The sequence below is a fragment of the Natrix helvetica genome (assembly GCF_964273705.1).
Source record: "Natrix helvetica genome assembly, chromosome: 2".
Lineage (NCBI taxonomy): Eukaryota > Metazoa > Chordata > Lepidosauria > Squamata > Natricidae > Natrix > Natrix helvetica.
This window is the reverse complement of record NC_138552.1, coordinates 188,760,144-188,787,816: the sequence shown is the minus strand read 5'-3', so window position 1 is coordinate 188,787,816 and position 27,673 is coordinate 188,760,144. Positions and strand designations below refer to the sequence as shown.

Below are 27,673 nucleotides of genomic sequence, written 5' to 3'. Positions count from 1 at the left end.
AATCCTTTTCTTTTAACTTTCTTTAATTCGTCTTCTCTTCAGGCAACAGTGACTTGGATTTCTTTTTTAGCTTAAGAGGTAGAACTAGGTGGTTGTTTTTTTTAAAAAAATGCAGATGACACTGCATATGCCGCAAGCTGATTCTTAAAAGGGAGTCAATACATATCCATATTAAAACACAAACCTTAGAGCAGGGGTGTCCAAACGTGGGAACTTTAAGACTTGTGGACTTCAACTCCCAGAAATGGCTGGCTGGGGAATTCTGGGAGTTAAAGTCCACAAGTCTTAAAGTTCCTAAGTTTGGACACCCCTGCTTTAGAGCAAGGGTGTCAAACTCGATCACATTATGTGACATCACGTGACATCACAACATTTTGAAGCCAGTGTGGGCTTGGCCTGTGTGTGATGCAACCGGCCCGTGGGCCACTAGTTTGACACCCTTGTCTTAAAAGGATTCTGAGGCACATCCATAACAAATTCATATTTACTACTTATATTATTTCAGTTACATTGATTATGGACAATTTATTTCTACATTATCCTTTGGAATTATACACATGTATTGTTATTTTGTCATTCAAAAGTAACTAGAGTTATACAGCAGCTCTCTACACTCTTTCCGGAAAAAGTTATACAAAAACAATTTATTTGCAACACTATACATCAGGGAGGGAAAAGTTTCTTTAAAAATGCTTTATTTCTTCACCATATCTGAATCATTGTCTATGAAGATTCTCAGTCATCCATCCAGGTCATGGTTGTCCCAAAGGTGCTTTTTCAAGAGGCAACTGGACTTTCTGGTTTTTCTTTGAAAACATTTTGCTTCTCATCCAAGAAGGTTCTTCAGTTCTGACCGGCTGGTGGGGAATGGAAGGATTTATACTCCTTGCAGACAGCTGCTCATTTGTGTTCTTTTAGCAAGTTGTTAAAGTTGTCTACGGTTTACCTGTGTTATCAGGGCCACCTGAGTGGTGCAAATGGATGTGGAGCTTTCTTGGAACTGTTGAAAAGACTATGTTGTAGTTTGGAGATAGATGGGGGAACAAGACCTACATTGGGGAAAAACCACTTCATAAGCATATGCCACAACATAGGAGAACAAACCTATCAGGACTAGATTTAGCAGCCCATTTGCATTTAAAAGACAGAGACCACCACATTTTGGACAGAGGGCCACTGGTTTGAAAAATGGGTCGAATAGGACATCTGCATCAAAATTGAACAGCCCGCTCAACAGAGGGGGGGGGGGGATACGACATCATCTATCTCCAATCTACAACATAAGTCTTTTCAACAGTTCCAAGAAAGCTCCACACCCACTTGCACCACTCAGGTGACCCTGATGACACAGGATAAACCTCCAGGTGACCTTAAAAGACTTGCTAAAAGAATGCAAATGACCAGCTGTCTGCAAGGAGTATAAATCCTGCCATTCCCCACCAGCCAGTCAGAACTGAGAAGTGAAATGTCTTCTAAGAAGAACCAGAAAGTCCAGTTGCCTCTTGAAAAAGCCCCTTTGCTATGCAGTATTTGTAATAGCTTAAAGCCTTGGAAACCCTTTCAAAATCCCATTTACCAAATATTGCATGTAATACTCAGTACAGATCTTTTTAAATATTTAGGGATACATGGAAGTTCTCATAATCACTCATGGTTGGTACAGACAGCCTTAGTCACTGTATATTATATTTATCAACTACCCAGAGTTGCTGGGAATCGGATGGCATATAAACTTAAATGATTGCTTCCCAAACCTGGGTAAATTATTCAAAATTGGATAAAATGACTTTTTGAGTGATGACACACAAATCCAATGCACAATCACAACAGGGACCTTTAAATTGAAGTGTTTTAGCCACATTGGGTAAAAAAGGATTACCTGACTTGTGGTTATGAGTAATGAAGAAAAAAGATTGGGAACCACTGATTTACAATAAATCATTGTTGCTTTTGATGGTTATTTATACTCATGTATTTGCAAGGTCTGCATGGCTTCCCATGTTAGAACGCGAGCTTGGACAGCTCATAATAAAAAAACCCATAAAAATAAAACCCCAGCACTTCAGTTAACTTCCTTGGATGCCTCCCACCAAACATGTGCCAATCTTGCCCAGTGCCAGGAGAAAGAGCCAGCTCTTTATGGTTTTCTTTTGAGAGACAGATGAAGTCTGCTTCATGATTATGAGACTTCTAATAGTTTTCCTCATTATTTACATCTTCACAAATTAGATTTACCATCTTGGGTGTCTATATAGCCCTTGACTGTATTGTTGCTAAGAGCTGATCTTAAAATTTCAGTAATATTAAGTATTATTGATACTTAGTATTATTGAAATGTTTATTCCAGGTAAATTAGGAAATAAGTTATGGCATTCCAAAGTTATAATAAAAACTTATATTTTGTTAAAATATCCTATAAGTTTTTCATGTACAAATACATCTAAGCATACATATATGTTCTACAGCATCTGCTATTGGTCTACTCCATCCAAAAATATTAACCAGTTCCTCATTCTTTAGAAGCTGCAGAGATTTTCATTTTAGTGTGTTAAACTTATAGAAAATCATTAAAAAGGGGATGGTTGTACTAGTAAACAGCCTAATGTTTTAAAAAGGAGTTAAGATTAGTAGACTTTGCAGCAAGCTGTAGAGGCAACAAGGTGTTTCTTAGCATTCTCACTATTCTCCCAATCTTTTACCACTGGCCATACTGGTAAGGTGAAGCCCAAAACATTAGGTAACCCACTAGGCATCTGGTAAAATTAAAACCAGTTTCCAATACCAAGACAAATTATCCAGCTTCTGCATTGTGTAATTAAAAGCTCTACTCTATTAGATTACACCTTGCTTTCTATTGGAGAACTTGATGTATTGGTGGAAATAAAGCAAAGCATTCATTACATGGCTTTGCATAAATTACTTTCTGTATTATGTATGCACTTAATCTATACCTTTTAAAGAAAAACTGTGCAAAGCAAATTAGTAAAAATTTGGGGGTTATATTTTAAGAATTTGGCACAACAGCAATGCCATCTTTCTTTTAAAAAATTGAAACTTGCATTAAGCTCTAAGAGCTTTAAGACCACATATTCTACCTAGACAAATCCAATCCTAGATGTTACTCTACACAGTTGCAGCAAATAATGACAAGGGATATGACACAACCCCACAATCTGCAATGCATAAACAGGCCTGTGTCCTACTTTGGCCCAGCTGAAACAACTTGGGTGGAGGGATAAAAGAAATAATTCCATTTAAATCACTGTATGCAGATGTAAATGACAGCTAGTTTTATTATTTTTTAATGACTTAAAAACACATGATGGGCCAAGAGTCACAGATCAGGTGTACAACCACATCAATACTTTATCAAGAATTACGATTAGAAAAGTGTCTCACAGATGGAGTCCAAAAATGACACTGGTATGGAAGATTTTACATCCATTTATTTCATCCCATGGCCATTTAAAGCATAATAGTCAATACATTTCTAACACTACAGAGAAATACCAGGGTGACCAGAGTATATATACAAGCCAAAAAAAAAATATATGGATAGCTGAGTAAGAGTATGTATTCGGAATGGAATCCATTGAACCTCATTCAGCCCAGATTTTGTTTTTTCAGGGAACAAGGTGCTAATGTGCCACTCGCTCATAAAGTGTAATTGCTTCTAAAGCAAGTTACAACTGAAAATAGAGGGAAGGCAAGTTAAATGTAACACTAAATTTCATCTATAAACCTAAGAACAATGCTTTTTTGAATCAATTTCCATCCTCCAACAACATTAATACTCCATTACTTGTTTTTACAAAAGCCTACTACTGTTTTATTAAGGCCTGTTTTGCCCTGAGCAGCAAGGTGGAAATTAGCCCAAATGTCTGAACAGTTAAAAGGCAAGCACCAAGTGACTTTTATAGACAAATATAGCAATTTTTGTTAATGTATAGTTGGGAGTAATATACAAAAAGTATTGCTCATTCATTTGGTAGAACAAACACTTTTTTTTTTAACTCTAGCCCAAACTTCCAGAAAAGGTTGTGTTTTAAGTTAGGCACTGAAGTAATGTTGAAAATGGTTAAGAACTTGCATGTAAGATTGGACCTTTTGCTGTCTTGACACCTGAATTCTGGTGTCCCTGTTGGAAAGCTCAGGTTCAGTCCCCAAGACATTCCAAACAACCACAGCTAAAGTGTCAAGTCAACTCAAGCTAAGAAATAACTAATATACTAAGGCGATCCTTAAGGATTTGATTACATACATACCCATTCTAGCTGAAGTCAACTGGTGCAAACATGGTTGTGAACACATTTGGTCTCTTAATCTAGTTTCTCCCCAGAACTCAGTATTAGTCAATCAGGTGTCCACACTGGCATGGCCAGCTTAAAATCCAATTCACACATCTATTTAGAAGGCCTTAAAGATCTTCTGTCTACAGATATAGGTTTTAATAGGGCCAGGAGGCCATGCAATCTATACTACAGAAATTGAGAGTAATGTTAAGGGGCAAACAAGTGCCTTTTTTATACAAATTTAAACAATACAAGAAATCAACTAAGCTATCAAGAGTATCCAGAAAAGAAACACAGCCAAATTCTACATTTTATTCACATTTATTTTTTTTCGCTTTTAGTGTGCTCACAGAAAATTAGAACACCTTAAGCAGGAATTTAATAGCAATTTTGTAAGCAAAGTTACATTCCATCTCTAAGTCAAATTGGTCAAAGCTTCTCCAGTATTTACAAAAAAAACATGATAGACATGATGCTACACAAAAACCATTGCATCTGAAATTGTTTTCTTTTTATTTTCAAAGACAACTGGAAAAAGAAAGCATTGTCTGCTGTCATCAAAAACATACCACAGCATAAACAGTAACCATTCCACTTTGTCACAGCTTGGTTGAGTTTAAAATAGTGTGTGGTTTTTTGTTTTTTTTTAAAAGGTCCAAGATTACTGCAATTTTACAAAAAAAAAATGGGCAGGGTGGCAAAAAGTTGCAAACTTAATGTGCTTCTGGATATCAAGATTTGTTTTTATACAATAGTCACAGTTAAAAAACACCCTGCTGGTAATACATAATTACACTTTATTAAGGTCATAAACCAGCAATAAACAATAAAGCCTATACAACTTGTATTTCTACTTAATCACTGACTGGTACAGCTAACATGAGATAAGTGAAAGTTCCTATGGTTTAAATGAATTTCCTAAGACTATGATTTTTTTTAAAATCTGAGTATTGGATTTTTTTTTCTTTCTTAATCAAGACTTGTAGTGTTGTAAACCTTATAGAACATCTGCCTCACAAAATACATTGTAATAACTTTCTTTTTTTAAAAAAAAGACTAACCCCTTATTTCCCGTGGCACATTTTCTTGGCAAATTATCTGCACCACTAATTCCCCATTGTGACCCCTATCACTTCATTTGCTATCCCTTATTGACTCCTCCATCTCCTTCATATATGGGCATGTCCATAGACTGACAAAAGAAAAGAAAGTTTACATTTTGAATAAAGATGCGAAGTATGCAATAAACATTAATACTGATGTAAAAAAAAAAGAGGAGGAACAAGGCAAAGGGAGGCATTTAGTCTCTCCTCTACCGAGTTGGAATGGTGGTAACAGAATGATTTGAGATGGGATCTGTGGGTAGAGACAAAAAGAGAGAGAGAGAGAGAAAGAGAGAGAGAAAGAGAGACATCTTTTAAATCAATCCCTGGTTGTAGACAAGTTCTCCAAAACCAGTACCTGGCACCACTCCAAACAAACAAACAGGGGGGAAGAAAAGTTCAATCATCTCAAAATTGCCATTCTTTTCATTGCCTTGTTTTACTCCGCCGACTCGGTGGGTGGAGCTTCTGGACTAGACTCGGAGGCAGCTTCCTGTGAAGGAGCTGCTGCTGCTGCTGCCGCTGCCGGCTCCTCTGCTTTGGCTGCCTCTGGCTCAGTTGAGGTGGCTTCGGTGGTAGCACTTGGGACCTGAGCCGCTGGCGCCTCTTCTGGTTTCTCCTCCGGCTTCTGTTCTTCAGGAGCCTTGGCCTCCTCTCCTGCAGGCTTCTCTGGGGCAGTCTCTTCCAACTGGGCTTCCTGGGAATCCCCGGTTTCCTCTTTGGCGTCCTCTGTGCTGGCACCAGCGGCAGGGGTGGAAGGCGACACCTCCTGAGAAGCCTTGGCCTCCTCGTTGCCCGCAGGCTCTGCGTCGGCTGCCGCCGTGTCAGCTTTTCCCCCTTCCGAAGTAGCCGCCCCGTCGTTCTCCGCTCCTTCCCCAGACTCCTTTTTGTTCTTTTTAAAAGAAAAGCCACTTAGCTTAAAAGACTTCTTGAAGGAAAAGCGCTTCTTCTTTTTTTTCGGGGTCTCGTTACTGGAAGACGGGGTTGCTCCCTCCTCGGTTTTGGAGGAGGTCTCCCCTTCCACAGGAGAGGCGGGCTCTGTGCTCTCCACTTCGGCAGTCTCCTTTTCAGAGGCAGCCTCGGACGGGCTCTGCTCTTCCTTGACCGACTCCTCCGCTGGCGCACTGCCATTTGCTTGGACTTCCTCCTTGACAGCCTCTGCAGCTGCTGGGGAGGCATCGCCGTTCACCTTCACGTGGCCGTTCTCCTGGAAGAGGAAAATGACTGTATTATTGGAGGGCACACTCTCTTAAGACCCAGTGCAAGGCAGCCTCCAATTGGAGACTTCATCTCCCAGAAGCTCTTATCTACCCAATGGGGAAATTCTGGGATGTGAACTCCAATCCAGAAGGCACCAAGGAAGGAAAAAACCACTGCCAGCTCCTTATCTCCAAAGCAAAAGTGGAGCAACTGGGGTCTTGAAGCCCTGTGCCACAGCAGCCTCCCTTCATTCTAGCGGTTAAAGCACCAGACTTAAAAAAAATGGGAGACAGCGAGTTCTCGTGGGCAGAAAGCCAGCTGGGCGACTTTGGGCCAGTCGCTCTCTCTCCACCCTAGAAAGAAACCAATGGTAAACCACAAAAACAAATTGCCAAGAAAACTGCAGGGACTTGTCATCCATGCTATTGCCAGGGATTCAAGATTGACTGAAAAGGCATCCAAACAACAAAAACAACAACAACAAATAAATAAAAGCCACCAGCCAAGGATTACAAGCTGTCAAGGAGAGGCAGAGCGAGATCAAGACATAAATTGGTGGTCTGTGGCAGCACTTTGCCCCAGACCTTTTCCGCGGCTTTCTTGGGAGGAAAAGCGTGTGACGTGTCGCCAAAGGCTGCGTAGAAAGGAGAACACGCCCCCCCAGAGCCGAGTCAAGCCACGCCCCCCACGCCTTTCCCCCGGCTACTCTCTTAAGGGGCGCTACGCGGGGAGAAGCCCGCGTCATCATTCTCCAGACACATCGCCCGGCCCTCGTTCCGCGCTTTCCTTTCTCTCTCTCTCTCCAGATCCCAGCCGCTACCAAGCAAACGTCCGCCTCTAGAGGGCACTATGGCTCCGTCTTGCACTCCTCGAGGCCGACGGTGGGACAGCCCAGGGAACAACGCTGAGGGAGGAGCGAGCTCGGCCAGAATCGGCTCCAATGAGCGAACAAAGCTCCCCGTCCGCTTCTATCTACCCAAGCCCCGCTTTCCTTTCTCTCCTATAGTCTTTCCTCCGTTCCAAAGCAGAAAACGGGCAACCTTCCTTTTTTTCCGCCTCGGTATAATCGAGGCAAGAAGCGCTTGCCAACCATTCACACGAGCACATCTGTTGCTCGGTCTGGCTCTGGGCTGAATGCGCCTCCAAGGTTTCTTTCTGGAGCAACTACGACAGGGTGGCACATCTTTCTGGTGGCACCGGCCGCCAGCACGGGTGGGACGAGCCCCATTTACCTTACACCCCACTACTGGGGGGGGGGGGAAGCGCCTGGATACGGGGCGGATTGCAACACCCTCGTAAGACCCACCGCTATCCCAGTTTCAAGCCGCAGCGAGGAACCCACGCGGGGCCAGTTTCCCAGGAAGTGTGCCCCTTTACGTTTCATACAACGCAGCGCCTCCCCGCATTCTCACCCTAAAGCGGCCGAATTGTAGAAGAGCATCTGCCTTAAGCGGGCCACAGCGAAAGGGACTATAGAAGGGGGCCACCAAAAGCCCAAGCGCACGAGCAAAGCCAGCCAAGCAAGATGGAGAAGGACAATTTACGCACGACAGCCCCTTCCCTCTATAACGCGGACAACACTCCAGCGCCCCTAACCTCAATCTTGCTTTCAGGTATCTCCGACAGTTCTATCACGATCAACAAGATCTCCCTTAGGCGCCAAAGGCGGAGATGGGGTGGGGGGTGGGGAGAGACAGTCTGTTAAAGTACAGGAAACCGCGGGAGAGCACATTCAATCCGACCACCAAAGCACATATAAGCCCCCCCCCCAAAAGGGAGGTGGTAAATTAGCCTTCCTGCGGAGACCAGCTAGGAAGAAGACACCATCCAGCAGGCAAGCATCTCGCATTGTCCCCCCCCTCACCACTGCATTACACATACAACAGAATAAAATCCCACATAAACACGGTGCCATAAACAGCCACTTATTATTATTATTTTAAGAGAGAGTTGCGATCGGTTGAAAAGCCATTCGCCCCCTTACCAGAAAGAGAACGGGGGAAGCAGAACAAACATTGCACTCATTGCCCAGAAACCAGTAACAATCCATTAGCCGCTCCTCTTCTTACCTGTCCGTTCGCCTTGGAAGGAGATGCAGCTACCGCTTCTCCGGGTTTTTCAGCAACAGTAGTTTCGCCTTTTGCAGCGTTCTTAGAGAACTGGGCGCCCATGCTGGTTTATTCAACAAAGAAAACTCGGCAGATCCAAAAGAAGGCAAACAAAGAACAGTAGGTTCGTTCGTATAAAATGCTGGTCGACCAGCAGCCTGAAGAACAGCGAGATACACACACGCGCGCGCGCGCACACACACACACACACACCAGTGGGGGAGGAGGGGGGGAAAAAGAGAAGAGAGCCGAATACGTTTAAATATATGCACTCCTTTTTTTTAATAAAGCTGGAAAGGTCAAAAAAAGACAGCAGCAGCAGAAGAAAGGGGGATAAAAAGGCAGGAAAATAGTCGAGCAAAAATATCAGAAGCCCAAGTTTAGTACAAAAAAAAAAAGGAGAAGTAATAAAAAAAATCCCAGATTTGTAGCCGTACTGTAGACAAGGGGAAAATGGAGAAATCTCCCTGGTCGCTAATAAGATGCGGAGTCCAACGCCCAAGTGCACAGATGAATGGGCTTCCCAAGCACTGACGGCAACCCCCACCCGCCGTCCACCAATCAACGCGCCGCCAGACAAAAGAGAGGGCGGGGCCTCCAATTGGAGCGAACAATGGAGCTGCGATTGCAATAATTTGAATTCGGCCTTGGACTGATAATTAATACTCCGAAGAACATAAATAAATTAGTGGCATTAAGACTTGTGCTCTGATTTCTTCCTAAAAAGAAAAAAAATCGAAGGATACACGGTGTTTACTGCCCCCTGCCAAATGCTCCGTAAAAATAAATAAAGGGGAGTGGGGGGAGGATTTTGATTTGCAGGGTTGGTAGACTCTGTTGGTGTCTTGAGTCTCTCCCCCTCCCCACCCCTGTTAAATTAGAGACAATGGTTTGACTTGTGTGCGTTTGTGATTTCATTTTCTTGCCCCCGCTGCCGCCCCCTCTATTTCTCCTCCTGCCCACTCCAGCTTCTTCCAAAAAACGAGAGAGAGAGAGAGAGAGAGAGAGAGAGAGAGAGAGAGAGAGAGAAATCAACAGATAGGGGGGTTGGTCTTTAATTGGTTGCAATTGTTCAATTCTCCCAATTTGGAAGGTATTTAAACCACGTAGATCGACTTTCGCTAAGGGAGATCATGAGTTGAAAATTATGAGGTCTGTAGGCCAGATGTGAAAAATGCTTAAAGCAGCTGCCGCTGTTACCTTGGCGGTAGAACGCTTAATCCGTTCCCCCAACAATACGGAGTGGGGGTGTGTGTGTGAGGAGCCTACAGCTCTAATTAAATTTCGCTGCCTGATTAGTTCTGATTTCAATCTTTTTGGGAAACTGCCGAGAATGCGACCCCCCCTTTTTTTTAATGAGGAAGCTAGTACCGTAGGAATGTCGGTTTCTCCGTGTGTGTCTAAATAGCATCCACGTGTAACTGAAAAAGGCTTCCAAACTCAATGGAGCTCAAATCTAAATCGTTTTATATGTTGCTTGTCGGAGCCATGATGGTTTGTATTGTATGACAATGCCAAGATTGCGAAAGGAAGGGGCGGGGGTCTCGTCTTAAGAGCACGAAGCAGCCGGATCCTATCAAGAGTTTCTCATTTCCCCACAACCTCATCCATGCCAGTGCGAGCAGATGCGCTTAACTGCTTAATCCTTGCTGAGTTGCTTCTTCTATCCCGTGGGTTTAAATCACTACAGTGGAGCCATAGGAAATATCGAGGGGGGGGATCATCTCTCGCTTCGTTGCTTGCAAAGCACATACCAAGGGGGTCGAGCGAACTACATATATTCCCCCGGAAACGTTAAGAAGCCGGTGGGCTGGGTTTTTTTTTGGGGGGGGGAGGTGAAGAATTCAAGATTAATGGCATGTACTTTTTCTCTCTTCTCCCCACCCCCTCCCGTTTCATTGTATGATGAGTGCAGATTTATGCATTTGCCGCTATCCAGACCCCCCAAGCCCAGTACTGCCAACATTCTAGTATTTTTAGCAAGATGGCACTCAGTCAAGGAATATTTCATTTCTAGCGGGCAAAATTCACCACAAGGCTTTTTTTTTTTTTTACATCAAACTCCTCCTTCCTTCCTCATTGCCATTTCTCCCCCCGCGGTATTCTTTCAGATACAATTCCTTTCTCCCGTTTCATCTACTCCGGGAATATGGATCTCCGGATGGAAAGCCATTCGTGCAAAACGCGTTTCTTGTATTCGCATCTTCATCCCCCCCCTTCTCTTTTTAGGAAGGGGGGTGGCGAACACGCTGTTTCAATTTGATGAATTATTCACTCTCTCTATTTTCCCTAAAGCTGCCTCTCTCTCTGTCTCTGTCTCTTTGGCAGACATGCATAGTGCCGACAAGCATGGCTTATCGTCCTTTAGGGAACCCGGGCCAGGCAGGCAGTCGGCAGAACTATAGTGGAAGAAAACCGACCCCCTTTTGTGAACATGTGGCACTCCCGAACCGAAACGTAATCTGGATAAAGCCATTAACATCCAAGGCGCTTGTAAAATGCACTTTGGAGCCTGTTGATTTTCTTCACTGGGGGAAAAGAAAAAGGGGGGGAGAACCCCCGCGGTTACGTTCCATCTGCATTATCTGCTTTCCCTTGGTTCAAATTGCTGCGAATTCTGTCTAGAAGGCGGCGAGAGGCTTCTTTTCCAGCATCTGCATCAAAAGGGGTGGAGAAGACAAACTGAGCTAGTCTGGGTTGTGTTTTTTCTTCTTCTCCTCCCTCCCTCCTTTCCTTTCCTTTCTCTTAAGTCTCATTTGAGAAGCTCGGCTCCTTTATTGCTTCTTTGTTACCGGCTGCATTGCTTTTTCAGGGGTGCCTATTTACTCGGTATCGGCTAGTTTCCTAGGTGACGGCTGGGGAAGATTCTCAGGGGAGGGGAGGGGCTCGCGTGAGCCAGGCGCTAGAGGAGCAGGGTTGCTTGAAAAGCCCAACAGATGGACCCTAAAGGGGAGGAGAAGGGGGGGAGGGAGGGAGGGCTGGCGGGCGGAGGAAGATGGGCTGACCCCCAGGCGGCGGGGAGGAGACTCCAAGAGGGACCGGTTGCGAGCCGAAGGAGCGGTTGTTCCGAGTCGTATGAACGGGATTCTTCCGTGGCTCGCTCGGTTTCCCCGCCTGTCTTGGAAACACACATTGCAGGGGGTTATCGTCAGGAATAACGCCTTGGACTTGGAGGGTTGCTGTAAGAGAAGACGCGGCTGCCGAGGCTTGCAGTCGTTTATCTCTAGGCCTTAGAAACAAAAGCAGATGAAAGGAAAATGGCGGGAGGTGGAAGAGAAAAACTGGGGAAAGAGAAGATTAAAAACCACACGTGTGCTAGGAAAAAATAGAGGGTAAACGGCGGTCTTTCATCAAACGCCTGCTTTTTTCAGACGCGGTAGATTCATCTCCTTTTTGGGAATTGCGTGAATTCTTGGCTTCAGACATCTGGCCACTTTAGTGCACAATTTCTTCTGTTGTGGTGCAGATCTTTTTAGATAAACTTGAGAAGAATGGGTGCCTCTTCTTTTTGTTGCAATTCTGTGGCTGCTCTTGAGAAGCAGGATTGGGGAAGTCTGGAATTTCCTGACATGAATGTCCTCTCTACATCTCCTTCCTGCCTTCTGCTGATTGGCAATGGGAGAGGATTTAGTTGCTTTTTTAAAAAAACAAAGCAGACAAGTATTCTTCTACAGTATTCCTTAAAAGCACCGAAGCAGCTTATGCTTCTAATTTTTTTTTAAAAAATATTATCCTTATTATCTTTAATGACAACCCTGAGGCTGACCAAAAGCCACTGGTTGAATGAAGATTTGAATCTGAATCCACCAGTTAAAGTGGTTTCACAACATGCTTACCAGTAGCTAGCTAAACCATGGTTTCCTGAATTGCTCAAATTGTGTGGGTTTGCTCAACATATACTGGCCTAGATAACCACGCTTGGCTGGATCCACACACAGCAGGTGGAGTCACAAACTAACCAAGGGTTAGTCCCGAGTTTTATAAATTCAGCCAGTGGCTCTTAATGTTTTACTGGATTGCTCTTGCAGATACACATTTTTAGTTAACTAGGTTACTCTTGCTCATGGAAGGAGGTATGAGATAAGTGCTTCAAGAGAAAGGTGACTTCCACAGTCCCACTGCTTCACTCTGAGGCCTCCATTGGTTGCTATAAATAAGGCAGCCAGCTTGCTGCTTTGATTTATACCCTGCCTTAGATTTAGGAGGCATATACAGTGCTCCTTTTTTCTAGTTGTCTCACAGAAGAACAGCCCTGTTAGAAAAGTGTCTGACATTGACAAGTGAGTATCCATGTCTTAAGCTAGACTTAAAACTAGTCTTTCCTGTCCTCATCCAACACCTTCATCACTGCACCACTCACACTCAAATTATATTTTCCAAGTGGAATATGCTATTAACATTTTCACCAGTTAAAACCGCCCCTAAAACTATTTTGTTTTCAGCCTTATGCACACTTATTAGCAGCAAGTGAATGAGAGTAGGGGTATTTTTGGGTCAAACATCAAGAAAAGACGTGTGTTTAAAAAAAAAGGTTGAGTATCAATATTACAAGAGGTCTGGTGGAAATAATTTGAAATTGAAAGATTAAAAAAAGGCATCACTTAAACATTCATTTTACAGTCATGCTACAAATCTCCAATAAATGTGTTAAAAGCACCAGCCATCAATGTATCATGCCTTTTTTCCCTATTGGTTTTACAGTGCTTAATTAACTGAGATATAAATATAAAATAAAGAGAGAGAGAGAACAGTTAGAATTCCCAGAAGCAAGTAGATGCTGTATGGAAAAATTATTTTCTGATCCTGTATACATTATGTGGAGATTGTATCAATGATTTTGGAATTTTGCTTTTGCACAATCCTATTTATTCAGGTTGTGTCTTTGTTTTTCCTTTGAGGCACTCTGGAGAAGTATCTGCAGTGCCACCTTGTTGCATAAGACTGGGAGATGTTATGTAAGTCAGTCTGCTTCAGAGTGTGTCAGCAACAGCATTCCTAGCCCCTAAACAGAGGTAGACAAAGCCCAAATCTAAGACTTCGGTGTTGCTGCATTTTCAGTTTACTTTATAATTACTTTTAAAACATAAACTTGGATACACTATTCCATCATTTAAGATACAATTCCATATTTTAAATAGTTAAATGTGGAATTATGCTTGGAATGGCTAAGAAGAAACCGAAGGCACTTTCATTTTTTTGGTTAATTTTGTAAATAGCAGCAATTGCAGCTATGGTATTTCCTGCCAAAAGAAAGACATGTTAATACTTATCACACCTACTAGTGTAAAAAATAACTATCCTAAATCACAGCCACATGCAAAAAGTAGGGTGGAAATTATAACTTTGTCCCTGTGGTCTCATAGATATCTAAAGTCTTCTATGATTTACAATCAGATATGGGCCTTGGATGAAAAGTTGAGGCCTCTGTTCATTGACCAAAGTTTTCCATGGTTTCCCCCCCAAATCCAGTAATTTAACAAACAGGAGATAATTAATGATTAAATTGGTAGATTCCTTCAGGTAAATCATGTTCTCTGTCATTAACTCAAACTGGGATTAAGCCTTGTGGAAAGTCATGTTTTGAACATGGCTTATTGATTAAATTGCAATTAGCATGGTTGTAGTTTATAGTTTACAGTTTATAATACTGTACAAATTTAAGTACCCACATTGTTCCTCCATAATTTGTAAGGACCATTATACTGGACATTCAGAATTGTTTACATTGATACAGATAAGAAAAAAGAGAGAAATGTGTGCTTAATTGCAGTAGAAATCGTCAAACATGGATCACCCTTGCCCTACCAATGTTGTCTGTGGATAGAATGATATCTGCTAATTCTCCCTGGTTTTAAAGGAATTAAACAGTAGGAGACCTGTTTGGTCAATTGTAATCTATTTACCTCAGTAGTGTCACATAGGCCAGGCAAATTGTAAAATTAATGGTGTTCTAGCATTCAGACTTCCAAATTCAGAGTTCAAGTGACTTTCACCTGGTGACTTTGGGTGGTTGAATTGTGTTACCCATCTGTAAAAATAGCCTTGGAATTTTAGCATGCTGTTAAACTTAATACATTAAAAAGTGCTATACATGTGATTAATTATCTTTAATCATGCCAAGTTACAAGTGTTATATTCTAAGGGGAGTATATCCTATAAAATGTGCTATAAATATCAATTTTCACTGTTCTTTTGTGTTGTGAGCCAAGTTCAACATTTTATTTTGCAGAAAAGGGACTCAGATTCTTAAATGGTTTTCTGAGATCAAATGTTACATAATTAACACACACACACACGAGACACATTTTGAGTGCCACAACCTCCCATTTGAAGCTTTTAAATGTCACACCACAAATCAAGAATACACAGAAGCATGCTATAAACCAATGCTTTTCATCCTTGGCAACTTTAAGATGTGTGGATATCAACTCCCAGAATTCCCCAGATAGCCATACTGTCTAAGGAATTCTGGGAATTGAGGTCCACACATCTTAAACTTGTCATGGTTGAAAACACTACCATAAATCAATATGCGGTTGTTTATTGTGTGAAATTTAAAGGGAGCTTCTTTGAAAGGAAGGTATTTGAAAGCTGTTTTGTTTTTGGTCATCAGTTACAGTGGTGGGTTGCTAATTTTTATTACCAATTCAGGCACGCGTGATGCTTCTGTGCATGCACAGAATCATCCGGGCAGGTGGGTGGAGCCTCCCCCCACTGCTACTACCAGTTCGCCCGATCTGGACCGAACCGGGACCAACCCACCTCTGGTTACAGTACTCGGAAAAAGCACAAGTCCTGGGAGGAAAGTGTACACCCTTTGTGTATTAAAAGGTAGTCAAGTCCACATGTAACAAATGTTTTAGAGATGTTGCAACATGGAAACACAGGATAGGCAAAAGTAATTGCTACCCTGGAGAAGTAGCAACAAAATTGCTTTCATAGAAATAAAAAGTAGGATATTACCATTTTAAAATTGTATTGGGTTCCAATAGCAGAAGTATAGAAGTATAAAGAAGCTGGGATTAAAATTCTCTTAAAACACTTGACTCTAAAAAGTGTTAACATAATTATGATGTTATGTTCAGGCATCGTGCTAAGCCAAAAATGTGATTTGGGTTTAGTGTGTTATATGAGCATAGTCGATGGGAGTTATTCAACAAACTGGTTGAGACACTGGTGGGGAGAGGGGAGGAAGTAACTATCCATCACCTTCTAAAGCAGGATGGGCCAGTATGGAAATATTTCCCAGCTGTTTCTTAAAGCTAGGGAATGATAAAGAAGAGGGACTACTGGAGTTGGACAGTATAGAAGTAGAAAACTTGGGGCTGCAGCCACTGCCTTGCCTCATAATTCTTGTTTGCTTGTTTTGGCAGGGAGGGAAAAAAATACCCAAACGAACACTGATGATTGTGCAGGGAGAGTGGCACAATTGCTACAGTGGAACCTCCGGTCATGACTGTAATCTGTTCCAGGACTTCGGTCGGCACCTGATTTGGTCATGACTGGAAGCAAGGCTGACTCTGCATGCAACACACCAAAAAAAAAAAAAAAAAGGTGTGGAAGGGGAAATTGCTGTGGCTTTGATTGATCGCCACCCAAGGATGTGTTTGTAAACAGAATGAAATATTTAGCGGGTGTTTTGGTCGGCACCCGATTTGGTCATGGTCAGAAACGTTGATGACCCGCGTTCCACTGTACTTGATTCACATCTGAAGAGTTGCACTTTGACTTCAGGAACGGAAACTTATTGATTTCAATTGACACATCCATCTTCACCCATCTTACTAAATAGTATTTTGTTAAATGCAACTCAGGCAGACTAACAAAAATTAAAAATCAGTACTTTAAATTAGGAACAATGAGAGCATGCCATGGCCATCAAGGAAACCATGCAAGCTATAGTACAGGTTCAACTATTTTCCTGATCCCCATGCCAGGTTTTCTGAAAGACCTGCAGCAAGTGAAATGGGCCAACTTAACCTTGGGTGGTATAGTGTTGCAAAGGATGGGTGTCATGTAAGAAGTGTTGTACTATAGAGATTTTTGCAAAGCAAGAGTCATCACAAAGCTCCAGAGGGCATACCTCCAGCCTATTTATTTTCTGTGCATTGGTTCTCCAAGAATTATGCCATTTCTATAGTATGATAGTGACACAGTGGTAGTGTTAGTTTAAGGCTGATGCAGCTCTCATATTTGGAAGAGACTTGGTATCAGTTTTCAATTTGGAAAAGATATTCGGGGAATATCTTTCTACATGTGCAAAGCAGCATCTGAAATTATCCAAATTGATTCAGATGTCAAGTTAATTTGGCAAGTTAATTTGAATCAGAGTTTTGATTCCTCGCACAGAATAGTTACATAGCCATAACGGTCTCTGATGAAACACAACATATCCAAAACATGTATTAGAAGATTGTAAAGGGAAAACTTTCTCACGGCTTGGATTACATAAACTATTTGGTGTAGTTTGTATGTTTTTTTTTTTAAAAAAATAACTGAGTTCCCAAAATAAAATTCTAAAAGTTCCATTACATTTTTTCTCATAAAATTATTTCTTTCTCCTCTCCCATACCATTGCATAGAACAATTCAAAACATTAAAACTTATTATCTATGATATTAAAACTTAGATTGAAGCATTCACCAACATTTACCAGCACGAAGAGCCATGGTGGTGTAGTGGTTAGAATGTAGTATTGCAGCTTCCAACTATGCTCACAGCCAGAATCTTGACCGGGTCAAGGTTGACTCAGCCTTCCATCCTTCCAAAGTCAGTAAAATGAGGAGCCAGATTGTTGGGGGAAATAGGCTGACTCTGTCAACCGCTCAGAGTGTACTATAAAGCACTATGGAATAGTATGTAAGTCTAAGGGCTATTGCTCTTTACCTTTATAAAACAAGTTCAAAATGGTTTCCTAAGGTAGCTCTGCATTGTTTGTATGTCTCATATAACAAGATGACAGTTCAATACACCATCACAATGTTTACCTTACATCTGTTGCTCTTAAGGACAAGGATTCTTTTCATTAGGAGATACAATAGTCATTGCTGTGAATGTGTCCTTCTTTAGACAGATTTCTTTTAGCCAGTTTGGTTAAATAGTTAAGGCTCCAGGCTAGAAAGCAAGAGACTGTTGAATTCAAGTTCTGCCTTGGGTGACTTGGGCCCAGTCACTCTCTCCTAGCCCAACCCTCCTCACAGAATGGTTGTTGTGGGGGGAAATAGGAGGAAGGTGCGTTGGAAATGTTTGGCATCCTGAAGTTATTTGTAAAAATAATAAAGGCAGGATAAAAATACAGTAAAATGATAAAATAAAATAACCTGTTATCTTCCGTGTGGGTTGGGAAGCTCAATCATATCTAGTCATATTGGCTGGGAATTTTAGGATTTTTAATCCCAATATATATCTGGAAAACATCTATTTGAAGAAGCTTGCCTTAACATTGGTCAAAGGCATTGGTTGAGTTCATTATTCATGCTAATGTAAACTATCATGCTAATGAATAATGGTATGGTATGTTTAGTTTTAGCAGAGCATTTTGTGTAAAGCCAGGCATCATGTCATGGGATAAGCTTAATGCAGTACTCGAACCCCAGTTATGGTGGCTTTTAAAGTAAATCAGGCTTAAAACAAACTATGGCTTTATGTAATGCATAATCCCAAGTACCAATAAAGGGGAATATTTGTAGCTCAGGGTTGAAATGAGGGGACCTTAGTGCTCTCTGAGCTTGCTTGTTTTCTTGCAGACATTTCATTACCCTAACTAGGTAACACTGCTAGCACTGATGATGTTACCTAGTTAGAGTAATGGAAGGTCTGCAAGAAAACAAGCACAAGGACCCCTCATAACCCCAAGTCTCCGTTCAGAGATCCATTTATAGTACCCTGCTTGTTGCATTCTGCATGTACTTTTGTGGGATAAAATTCCATTTAAATTCAGTGGGAGGGCTGGCTATCCACCATTCTATTGTTCTTATTTAAACAGAAAACATTTGTAAGGAATATTCATTTGGCTTGAGTTGTTCTTTGGAAATAAAAATAAATGGCCAAGTAGTTGTTGAGCTTTGCAGAACTCTTGAACCACCGAAAAAGAACATTTAACAATGAAGATGTGGGACATTCATAAATGTAACTTTTTTTCAAGTTTTAACAGTTTTATTAGCTTATAAGTATAAAACACAAAAATACAAAATCAAAACATAGGAAACAAGGGAGGGAAAGGGGAAGAAAGAAGTGTAGATAAAAAAGGAAAAAAGAAAAAAAAAAGTCATTGGCTTCCCACTCCCTCTGGTGCAGTAGAATAAGCCATTAACATCAAACCTTAGCTTTTACTTTTCCATAATAATATAAACTAGCCATTTCTATAACGACAAATCTATCTAATCAATAAAACCCAAAATCAAAGTTTCAGTTTTTTCACCTCAAGCACAAAGTCCAGAAGTGGTTTCCAATTAGAAACAAAAGTACTTATATTGTTTTCTTTGATCAAAACAGTCAGTTTAGACATTTCTGCTAACTTCATCAACTTTTGCAGCCATTTGTCCATTGTAGGAATCTAAATATCCTTCCATTTTTGTGCATAAAGTAGTCTTGCTGCCATCAACATATATAAGATAAAATTTCCAATTTTTTCCCAAGTCTTCTTCCATTAAGCCCAGAAGAAAAGTGTATGGTTTTAGGTTTATATTCACTTTAAGAATTTTCTGTATTAGAGTATGAATCCTACTCCAACATTTCTTTGCTTTATCAAATGTCCACCATACATATAAATGTAACTTTTGACTTGAATTATTTCATAATGCTTGACATTTGATATTTTTATTGAGTCACAGATATGGCAACCTTTCTTAATGGTGGCAATTTTCAGGATAAACTTTAACCAGAATTCTATAGCCAGCATACTATTAATTAAAATAGTGGAAGTTGAAGTCCACACACCTAGGAGTTGATGAAGTTGGGAAATACTGTCATAAATAAGTGGTATAATTTAAGCCAGAGCATCTGCCATGAAACATGTTCAGAATTGGCTTTCTAGCTGGATTTTGTCTTTGGGGTTTCTTACAGATCAACTGTGTAGCCAAGACTCTCATCTCCAGAACCAAACGCCTAGCTGACAAAAACCACCTGAAAACTGAATTACACACTCACAAACGTATTAATCTCCAACGGATTCCAAAGAAAAACAATTACCAACCTAATCCAAAGGGAGACTCCCCCCAAAAGCCGAGACACAGAACAGAACAACGGCATCACCCTCCTCCCTTACATCAAAGGCACCACAGATAAAATCAGCAAAATTCTCCACAAACACAATATCAAGACAGCCTTCAACACTGACCAAAAAATAGCCAACATCTTAAGAAACCCCAAAGACAAAATCCAGCTAGAAAACCAAGGAGTCTATGAAATACCATGCAAAATCTGTCCCGCAACATACATAGGACAAACGAACAGGAGAATAAATGCACGCATCGCAGAACACATGAACGCAGTAATAAAAAAATAAAAAACGTCCTCCCTTTTCCAGCACCTTAAAGTTACAGGACATGAAATTAATTTTGAAGGAACCAGGTTAATCTCCAAAACTGAACACTTCAACAAGAGAATAATTATGGAAGCTATCGAAATAGAGAAACACCCCCACAACATGAACAAACGTGACAATACCTCCTACCTACCAGACATCTGGAAACCAGCTCTAGTCAACAAACGAACCCCACCCACCACCCAGGCCGTTACAACACAAAACAACAACAGGCACACAGCCAGCACCAATCTACCAATCATGATACAACCACACAACCAATCATTCCACTTACTGAAACAAAGCCAGCACTCCACAAAGACCCAAATACAACAAGACCAGCATACCTACACCTGTGAAAATCTCCGAAAACATACATACATACATACATACATACATACATACATACATACATACATACATACGATGTTTTGTCAAGGCACCTGGTATGCCCCAAATATGGGAAGGAGCATACTGCTTCCCTTTTGCCTTTCAGTTCCACCCTAGGAGCCTTCCAGGAAGAAAACCATTTTTGTATTGAATTTTTTTTTTGCTGATAAATAAACGAAGGGAGATTAGTATAGATCTATTTCAAGCTATTTAGCTCTCATCAGCTAGCCATACACTTACTGGTATTTGAACTTGGGCTATTTTACATGTTAGGCAGTTATAATAACCTCAGCAATATATATGTGTGTGTGTGTCAGAGAGAGACAGACAGACACACACACACACACACACACACACACACACACTGCGGTACAATGAGCAGCCAATAAATTTGATAAAATAAATAAAATAGTGCTAATGGGACTGAAACCACAACTCACTTTGAAATGAAGAGATGGCTGAAGGTGTAAACATGACAGGATACCTATCATAGAGCCATATTTCCTGTTTCACTAAAGCTAAGTGCATTTTTCCCCACCAGGACATTTTTCCCACCTCATATACATTACTTGAATATGGTGTGGTGTGGACCAGATCTGTTGTGAATCAATGAATAACTATTGTTTGGTTACTTGGAAAATAATGCATGATTTGTAAATGGAGTATTCTGTAATAATGTCTCAGTTCAGAATATGACACCCCGGGAAACAGATAACTAGGAGCAGAAAGCTGGAATTGGGTAAATCTAAAATATTTTAAAGATTCCTCTGCTTTGTGGGAAACAATTGTTTCGTGGGAAATGATTTAAGAATATGTTTCTCATACATTTTCTTGTACATAAATTCCCAGTGATCATTCCTATCCAAACAAAACCTAGTTATATACAGTAGCTGTACCCCTGGATTTCTCATCCGTCAGGAAAAAAGGGTACTTTTATTTTTGAAAAAAATTCCAGTACTAAAAATCTGTGGAAAGACTTCTAATTCCCCAACATTGTATGTAACAGGAGGGAACCCATTTACCATACATTGCCAGTTTTTGTTGATAAGGTCCATAGCTTATGAAGCAAATAATTTATATGTCTAATGGAATTTAGAGCTGACATTGGGAAGGTATGAGAGACATATTAAGAAAATCTTGGACATGAGAAATAAACTCAAAATAGCTCCACCTTGATTTTGGCCATGTTTTCAGGATTCTGTTTTAGCTAAACAATACAGGTGGTCCTCAACTTATGACCACAATTGAGCCCAAAATTGATGTTGTTATGTGAGAACTTTCTTAAATAGTTTTGCCCCATGTTATGATTTTTCTTGCCACTTTTGTTAAGTGAATCACTGCAGTTGTTAAATTAGAAACAGAGTTGTTAAGTGAATCTGGTCTCCCCATTGAGGGGATCACATGATTCCGGGATGTTGCAACCGTCATAACTGTAAATCAGTTGTCAATCATCTGAATGTAAAACACGTGATCCTGGGGATGCTAGAACGGTCATAAGTGTGAAAAATGGTCATAAGTCATTTTTTTCAGTGCTGTTGTAACTTCAAACAATCACTAAACGAACTGTTGTAGGTTGAGGACTACCTGTAAAGGAGCATTCTTAAAATCCTTGCAGTATCTGTTTCTTGCCCTTGCCTACTTGAAAAGGTTGGTGATATAAATGTATATAAAAGTCATTGTGCTATTACGTGAAATGCTATATCAGGCTTGCCCAGCTTGAAGTACCAAAGTCAAGAGTTAATCCATCCCTGATGAGCTTTTTTCTCTGGTGACCTTCCTTTAGATGCCAGAACATATTCTCTCATGGACACTGAAGTGCTTGACTTCTTTCTTCAAGCACAGAGTTGGATTAATTAGATTGCAATACTCTTCAATTTTTTACCATATTCTTGAGAACAGAAATTAAATGAATTGGTTGAAAGAAACCAAATGGAAGAAATCTGGATATGTCACTCTTACTAAAACTCAAAATACACATCCAGTTCTGTCTGGTATATATGAATGCTTTTTTTCTAAAATACAATATAATCTGCAAAATGGAAAGTCTACCACTTTCTCCCCGAAGAAGTATGTATGTTAACAGGGAATATTGAAAGAAACAGTGACTACTGAGAAGCATAAATCAAGATAGCTTTTCTTCTCCCTTAGATGATCTTTAGAAACTCAACATCTTTCCCTCATGCTGAAGGCAAAGCTCCCTTCTTACCCACTGGACTGCAGATGGGTTTCATCAATCGTCAAGCAATGCATGTGGTTTCTCTTCTGACAAAAGCAGATGGCTATTCCCTTTAGTCAAATTTCTATGCTCTTGTTACCAGATGGCACACAAAATGCTTGATATACAATGCAGAAAGATCCAAGTCTCCTTACAAGGATCATCCATGCCCCTAAGTATCTATCCTTTCATTGTCATCATCCATCATATAAATAATACAACTAGATAATTTATTCTGGAATGTATGATGTTAAATTCCACATTTTGTTTTGTTTTTATGCAGAAAAAAAATGCTACATTTGTAAAACTAGCACAATAAATGCCCTTATCAGTGGTGTGATTCACTTACCTTCCCTACCGGTTCACAAATGTGAGCATTAGGTCGGGGCGGGTGGACGGAGCCTCCTGCAGCTGCCGCTACCGGTTCACCCGAACCGGAGAGAACCAAATGAATTATGAAACCCAAAATATTCTGACTTTATCTTTAGAATTTTTAAAATATTCTCTAAACCTGGCACATTTGCCCACATTTACAAGAAGTGCCCCTAAATCTGACGATTGGAAATTCCCTCATTTTGGTGGGTGAAGACAAATGAAACAAACTTGAATGCAGCATGGCAAACAAGTGTGATAGAAATGACACAAATAAGTTCATAAAAGGGACAGTCGAAGAACACCTGACAATATTTCCATGTCTTTTTACAAGGTCAGTGGCATTGGAGAAATGGAGTATTGGAATGTCTGCCCATTAACAATACCAAAGGAAGGAGATTGAAGGTCAATTTGAAAGGCAATATCTAAGCAATATTAGTGGGGAAAAAGATAGACGGCAGCAGTGGTGGGTTTAAATTTTTTTTAGAACCTCTTCTGTAGGTGTGGCCTGTTTTGTGGGAGTGGCTTGCCAGCCATGTGACTGGGTGGGAGTGGCTTGCCAACCATGTGACTGGGTGGGCGTGGCCAACTTGTAAAATGTGGTGAAACTCACTTAACAACACTCTTGTTTAGAAACCAAAATGTTGGCTCAGAAACTCTGGCATTTGAAGCACGCAAGTCTTAAAGCTGTCAAGTTACAAGACCCTTGCACCCCTAACCCTTTAGAAAAAAAAACCCAGGGGTGTTCAAACTTAACAGCTTTAAGACTTGTGGACTTCAACTCCCAGAATTCCTCCTCTCACTCTTCATCTTGATGACGTGCGGACGTGCGGGGGGAAGGGAGCTGGAACCGGTTCTAAACGACACTGTAGATTTGTAGAACCTCTTCTATAGAAGAGGTTAGAACTGGTAGGAATCCATCCCTGGGCGGCAGATAAAACTTAAAGCCCTTAGAGATCTTTGGCTATGTATAATTATGGGATGAATTTGTGTCTGTATCTTCATGCTTAATAATTCTTTCAGTATGATAAAGATTCATGTATAACAAGAGAAAAATATAATATAGTAGATGTTTCATCAGAATCTTCTTCCAGATAGGATTAAGAATGTGTCTTCTGGAATTGATAGGGTCAAACTTAGCAATGCAGAATGAAGTGTAGCCTTAGACTGAGAAAGAAAAAACAACCGTGTGGCTTCATTACAATCTAGTCATTCATGTCTGGTCTATAGAAATTAAATTTTCACTGTTTTATTAGCTAATACGAATCTACTGTATATACCAAACTAGGTCTTGGCTGCTTTGTGTGAATGAGCGTGTCTGGAAGATACCATCAACAGAAGAAGAGGACTTCTTCCTATCCAGGACATGCACTAACTAGCTTTGGGGTGGGGTGGGGCATGCAGGGCCTGAAGGAATTTTACATGAAACTTTTTCATACATTCCTCTGAAGCTCTTGTTGGGAGAGGGATAGAGCTATACAAGCTGGTCCTATCCATAAACTGTGATAAAACTATAAAATAAAGTATAAAATGTGCAGTCCTTGTCCTTTTGAATCCATGTTTCAATGTTAGGTGCCAGTGTAGGTAGTCCTTGACTTACAATAGTACATATGGTGACCGTTCAAAGTTACAATGAAAAAAGTGACTTCTGACTATTTTTCACACTTATGACCATTGTAGCATCCAGGCAGTTACGTGGTTTACATTCGGATGCTTGAAAAAGGACTCACATTTATTATGGTTGCAGTGTCACGGAGTTGTGTGATCCTCTTTTGTGATCTGCTAGCAAGCAACATCAATGGGGAAATCAGATTTACTTAACAACCATGTTACTAATTTAACAACTGCAGTGATTCACTTAACAAATGTGGTGTAAAAAGCCGTAAAGTGGGACAAAAACTCACTTAAGGAAGTTCTCACTTAACAATATAAATTTTGAGCTCAATTGTGGTCATAAATTGACGTCTACCTGTATATAAATCATGGAACTTGCACTGTGAATCCCCAATGAATATTTTGTCATTTTGTTCTTCACCCAGCAGCCTGGTTATCTGTGATCCCTTCTCTCTGTGTAACTTCTCTATTTTCTCCTTTTTCAACCTAATTGCAAGTTCTGAAATAATATGGAAATTATGAATCTCCATTTCATTTCGGAAATTTAGAGACTTGCAATACTAAGAACGAACTGAGGACGAATGGGAGGAATAAAGGCTACGAACAATAATATGTTAATCACATATGTAATGTTTTAAGCACAGAACAGGGAATTGCAGTTGATAGATCTTGCTCAACCCTTATTACAGATAGCAACCTGAAGTGGAGTCATTTTCCATGACTCTATGTAGTTTGGCAAAGTCTGGAATAAAACCCTTATTCTCTTATCAATTCTTATCAACTGGCATCAGAAATCACAACTCTTAACTGCTTGATTGAGATATTTTGTTATTTGTTTTTCACCAGTCTTTGGAAAGCTTATCTTCCGGTTGCAAGAACTCAAAGTTAAATGGATTATTGTAATACAAAAGCATACACATACTGCCAGTCATTTTAATGAGGTTTTATCTGGAGAACGTCCCAGTGGATGACTTACCTTGGGAACATGTATGTTCATGGTTATGGGTAGAATTTAGATTTTTATTCTTGGGCCCTAGAAATCCTTGAACCAATGCTGATGAACAAAGAAATTAAGAAAACAAACACCAATAGCAACCAACTGAGGTAGAATGCTTTCAATTTTTCTATGGTGTGATGGTGTTTATTATTTTTGTTTTTATTCTAATAGTTCAACATTGTACACATCCTATTCATTATTATGTAACATTCATTATGAGGAATCCCTCAAGAATGCCATATACCCTGGACATAGTGAGAATTCCATCTGTTCAGCAAGCTCTTCTCCAGCAGACTAAATAGCACGCTATCATTAAGAAATATTCTCTGGGGCTGCAGTCCTTAATTAATTTCATTTTAAATTAATGGCTATGGATTAACTGGAAACTATGATAGTTCCATTCAGAAATGTAAAAATGAAAGAAAGGTAGACAATGAGCTATGGTTGATAATGTCCAGTAAGAAGCATTTCTTCAAAATACATCAACAGTAAGAGCAAAATAAAAGAGTGGATCATTGTTTGCTTCAGATGGACAAATCTTAACAGATGGCCAAGGGAAATCAGAAATCTCCTTATCACCTATATTACTTCTGGCTTTATCTCCAAGGAAATTTTGATTTGAGCAGCTTTGACTGGGAAGGAAAACAACAAGGAGCAAGTTTTAAAGATGCGGTAAAGGATCTTCTGTGTAATTTGAATATTTTCAAGTCCCCAAATCCTGCTGAAAGGCACCCAAGAATAGTGAAGGAACTGGCTGAAGAGATGTTGGATCTCTGTAAATTATCTGTAAAGATTCCTGGAAAACTGGAGATGCGTCAGAGATCCAAGATGAAATGTCTTATTAAAAAAGAAAAAGAGGATCCTAGTAATTACCATGATTGCTTTATTATCTGCTCCAATATCAGTATTTGAAAAGAGATTGGTTCTAGATTATTTTCATGTAGTTGCCAAACTCCTCTATCTGTTGGAAATAGTTGAGTAGGCTGCAGTCACAGTTTTCCTTGAAGGAAAAGCTGTATCAGGAGCCTTTTCAGTCATGTTGCAGGGTTATAGGATAATGGCTGCATGTGAGGAAGTGAAGTTGAGATTCCTGTCTGTGCTTGGAAAAGCAGTTGCAGCCAGGAAGAAAAGCTTGTCATCACACTTCCCGAAGATGAGCACAACTCATGTTCTTTTTTCTCAAAGAGTTGTAAAAGTCTACAGCCCCAGAAATCCATGCATACATTCATTCACTCATAAATTTACTCACAGGCATACATGCCAGGCTTCCAACTACCTGTCTAATTGAGCCACATCCTGGAATTTTCAAGGATGTGCCAACATCCAGAGGCAGCCTCACTCCACTTAAGCTCTTAGCTTACAAAACAAACACTAAGAGTGTGTATGGGGTCGTAGGAGGAAAGACTGCATGCAAAGAGGCGCAGGCAATGCCTAGAGACTGGCAAACATTTTAAGCAGGCAAGAGGAGCAACATATCCTGGTGGGAGTCCTGCCTGGAGCTTGGACCTTTGCCTGGAGCTCAGTAGCAACTAAGAACAATCACATTGAAGCAGCAGTAATTACCATGATTGCTTTATTATCTGCTCCAATATCAATATTAGAAAAGAGATTGGTTCTAGATTCTTTTCATGTAGTTGCCAATCTCCTCTATCTGTTGGAAAGAGTTGAGTAGGCCGCAGTCAGTTTTCCTTGAAGGAAAACTTGTATCAGGAGCCTTCTCATCGCAACAACTGCAAAAACTTTTGGAAAAAAAAAGACAAAGGTGCTATGTTACATTATAGATTTTAAGACTAAAGGACTGGGTATAAAGGATTGAGGATTAAAGACTTATTTATATGGCAACGTAACCTTGCAAAGC

General features: G+C 40.5%; 1 protein-coding gene and 1 long non-coding RNA gene across 2 annotated transcripts; one reads left to right on the top strand and one right to left on the bottom strand.

Annotated features, from left to right (window-relative positions):
- Positions 1-3,428: 3,428 nt before the first annotated feature.
- On the bottom strand, positions 3,429-9,622 carry MARCKS (myristoylated alanine rich protein kinase C substrate). Its single transcript, XM_081940626.1, has 2 exons — positions 8,665-9,622; positions 3,429-6,602 (listed from the first exon to the last, which is right to left on the bottom strand). Exons 1-2 carry the CDS (start codon positions 8,764-8,766, stop codon positions 5,835-5,837), a joined length of 870 nt encoding a protein of 289 aa, XP_081796752.1. The 5' UTR covers positions 8,767-9,622; the 3' UTR covers positions 3,429-5,834.
- A 3,187-nt stretch (positions 9,623-12,809) lies between these two features.
- On the top strand, positions 12,810-23,111 carry LOC309388548. Its single transcript, XR_014174801.1, has 3 exons — positions 12,810-12,983; positions 13,602-13,715; positions 22,766-23,111. It is a non-coding gene; the product is annotated as an uncharacterized lncRNA (long non-coding RNA).
- The last annotated feature ends 4,562 nt before the right edge of the window (positions 23,112-27,673 follow it).

Coding starts and splice junctions, on each gene's coding strand:
- MARCKS (XM_081940626.1), bottom strand. CDS start 8,766: ATGGGCGCCCAGTTCTCTAAGAACGCTGCAAAAGGCGAAACTACTGTT. Junction 6,603..8,664: donor CTTCCAAGGCGAACGGACAG/GTAAGAAGAGGA, acceptor TTCCTCTTCCAG/GAGAACGGCCACGTGAAGGT.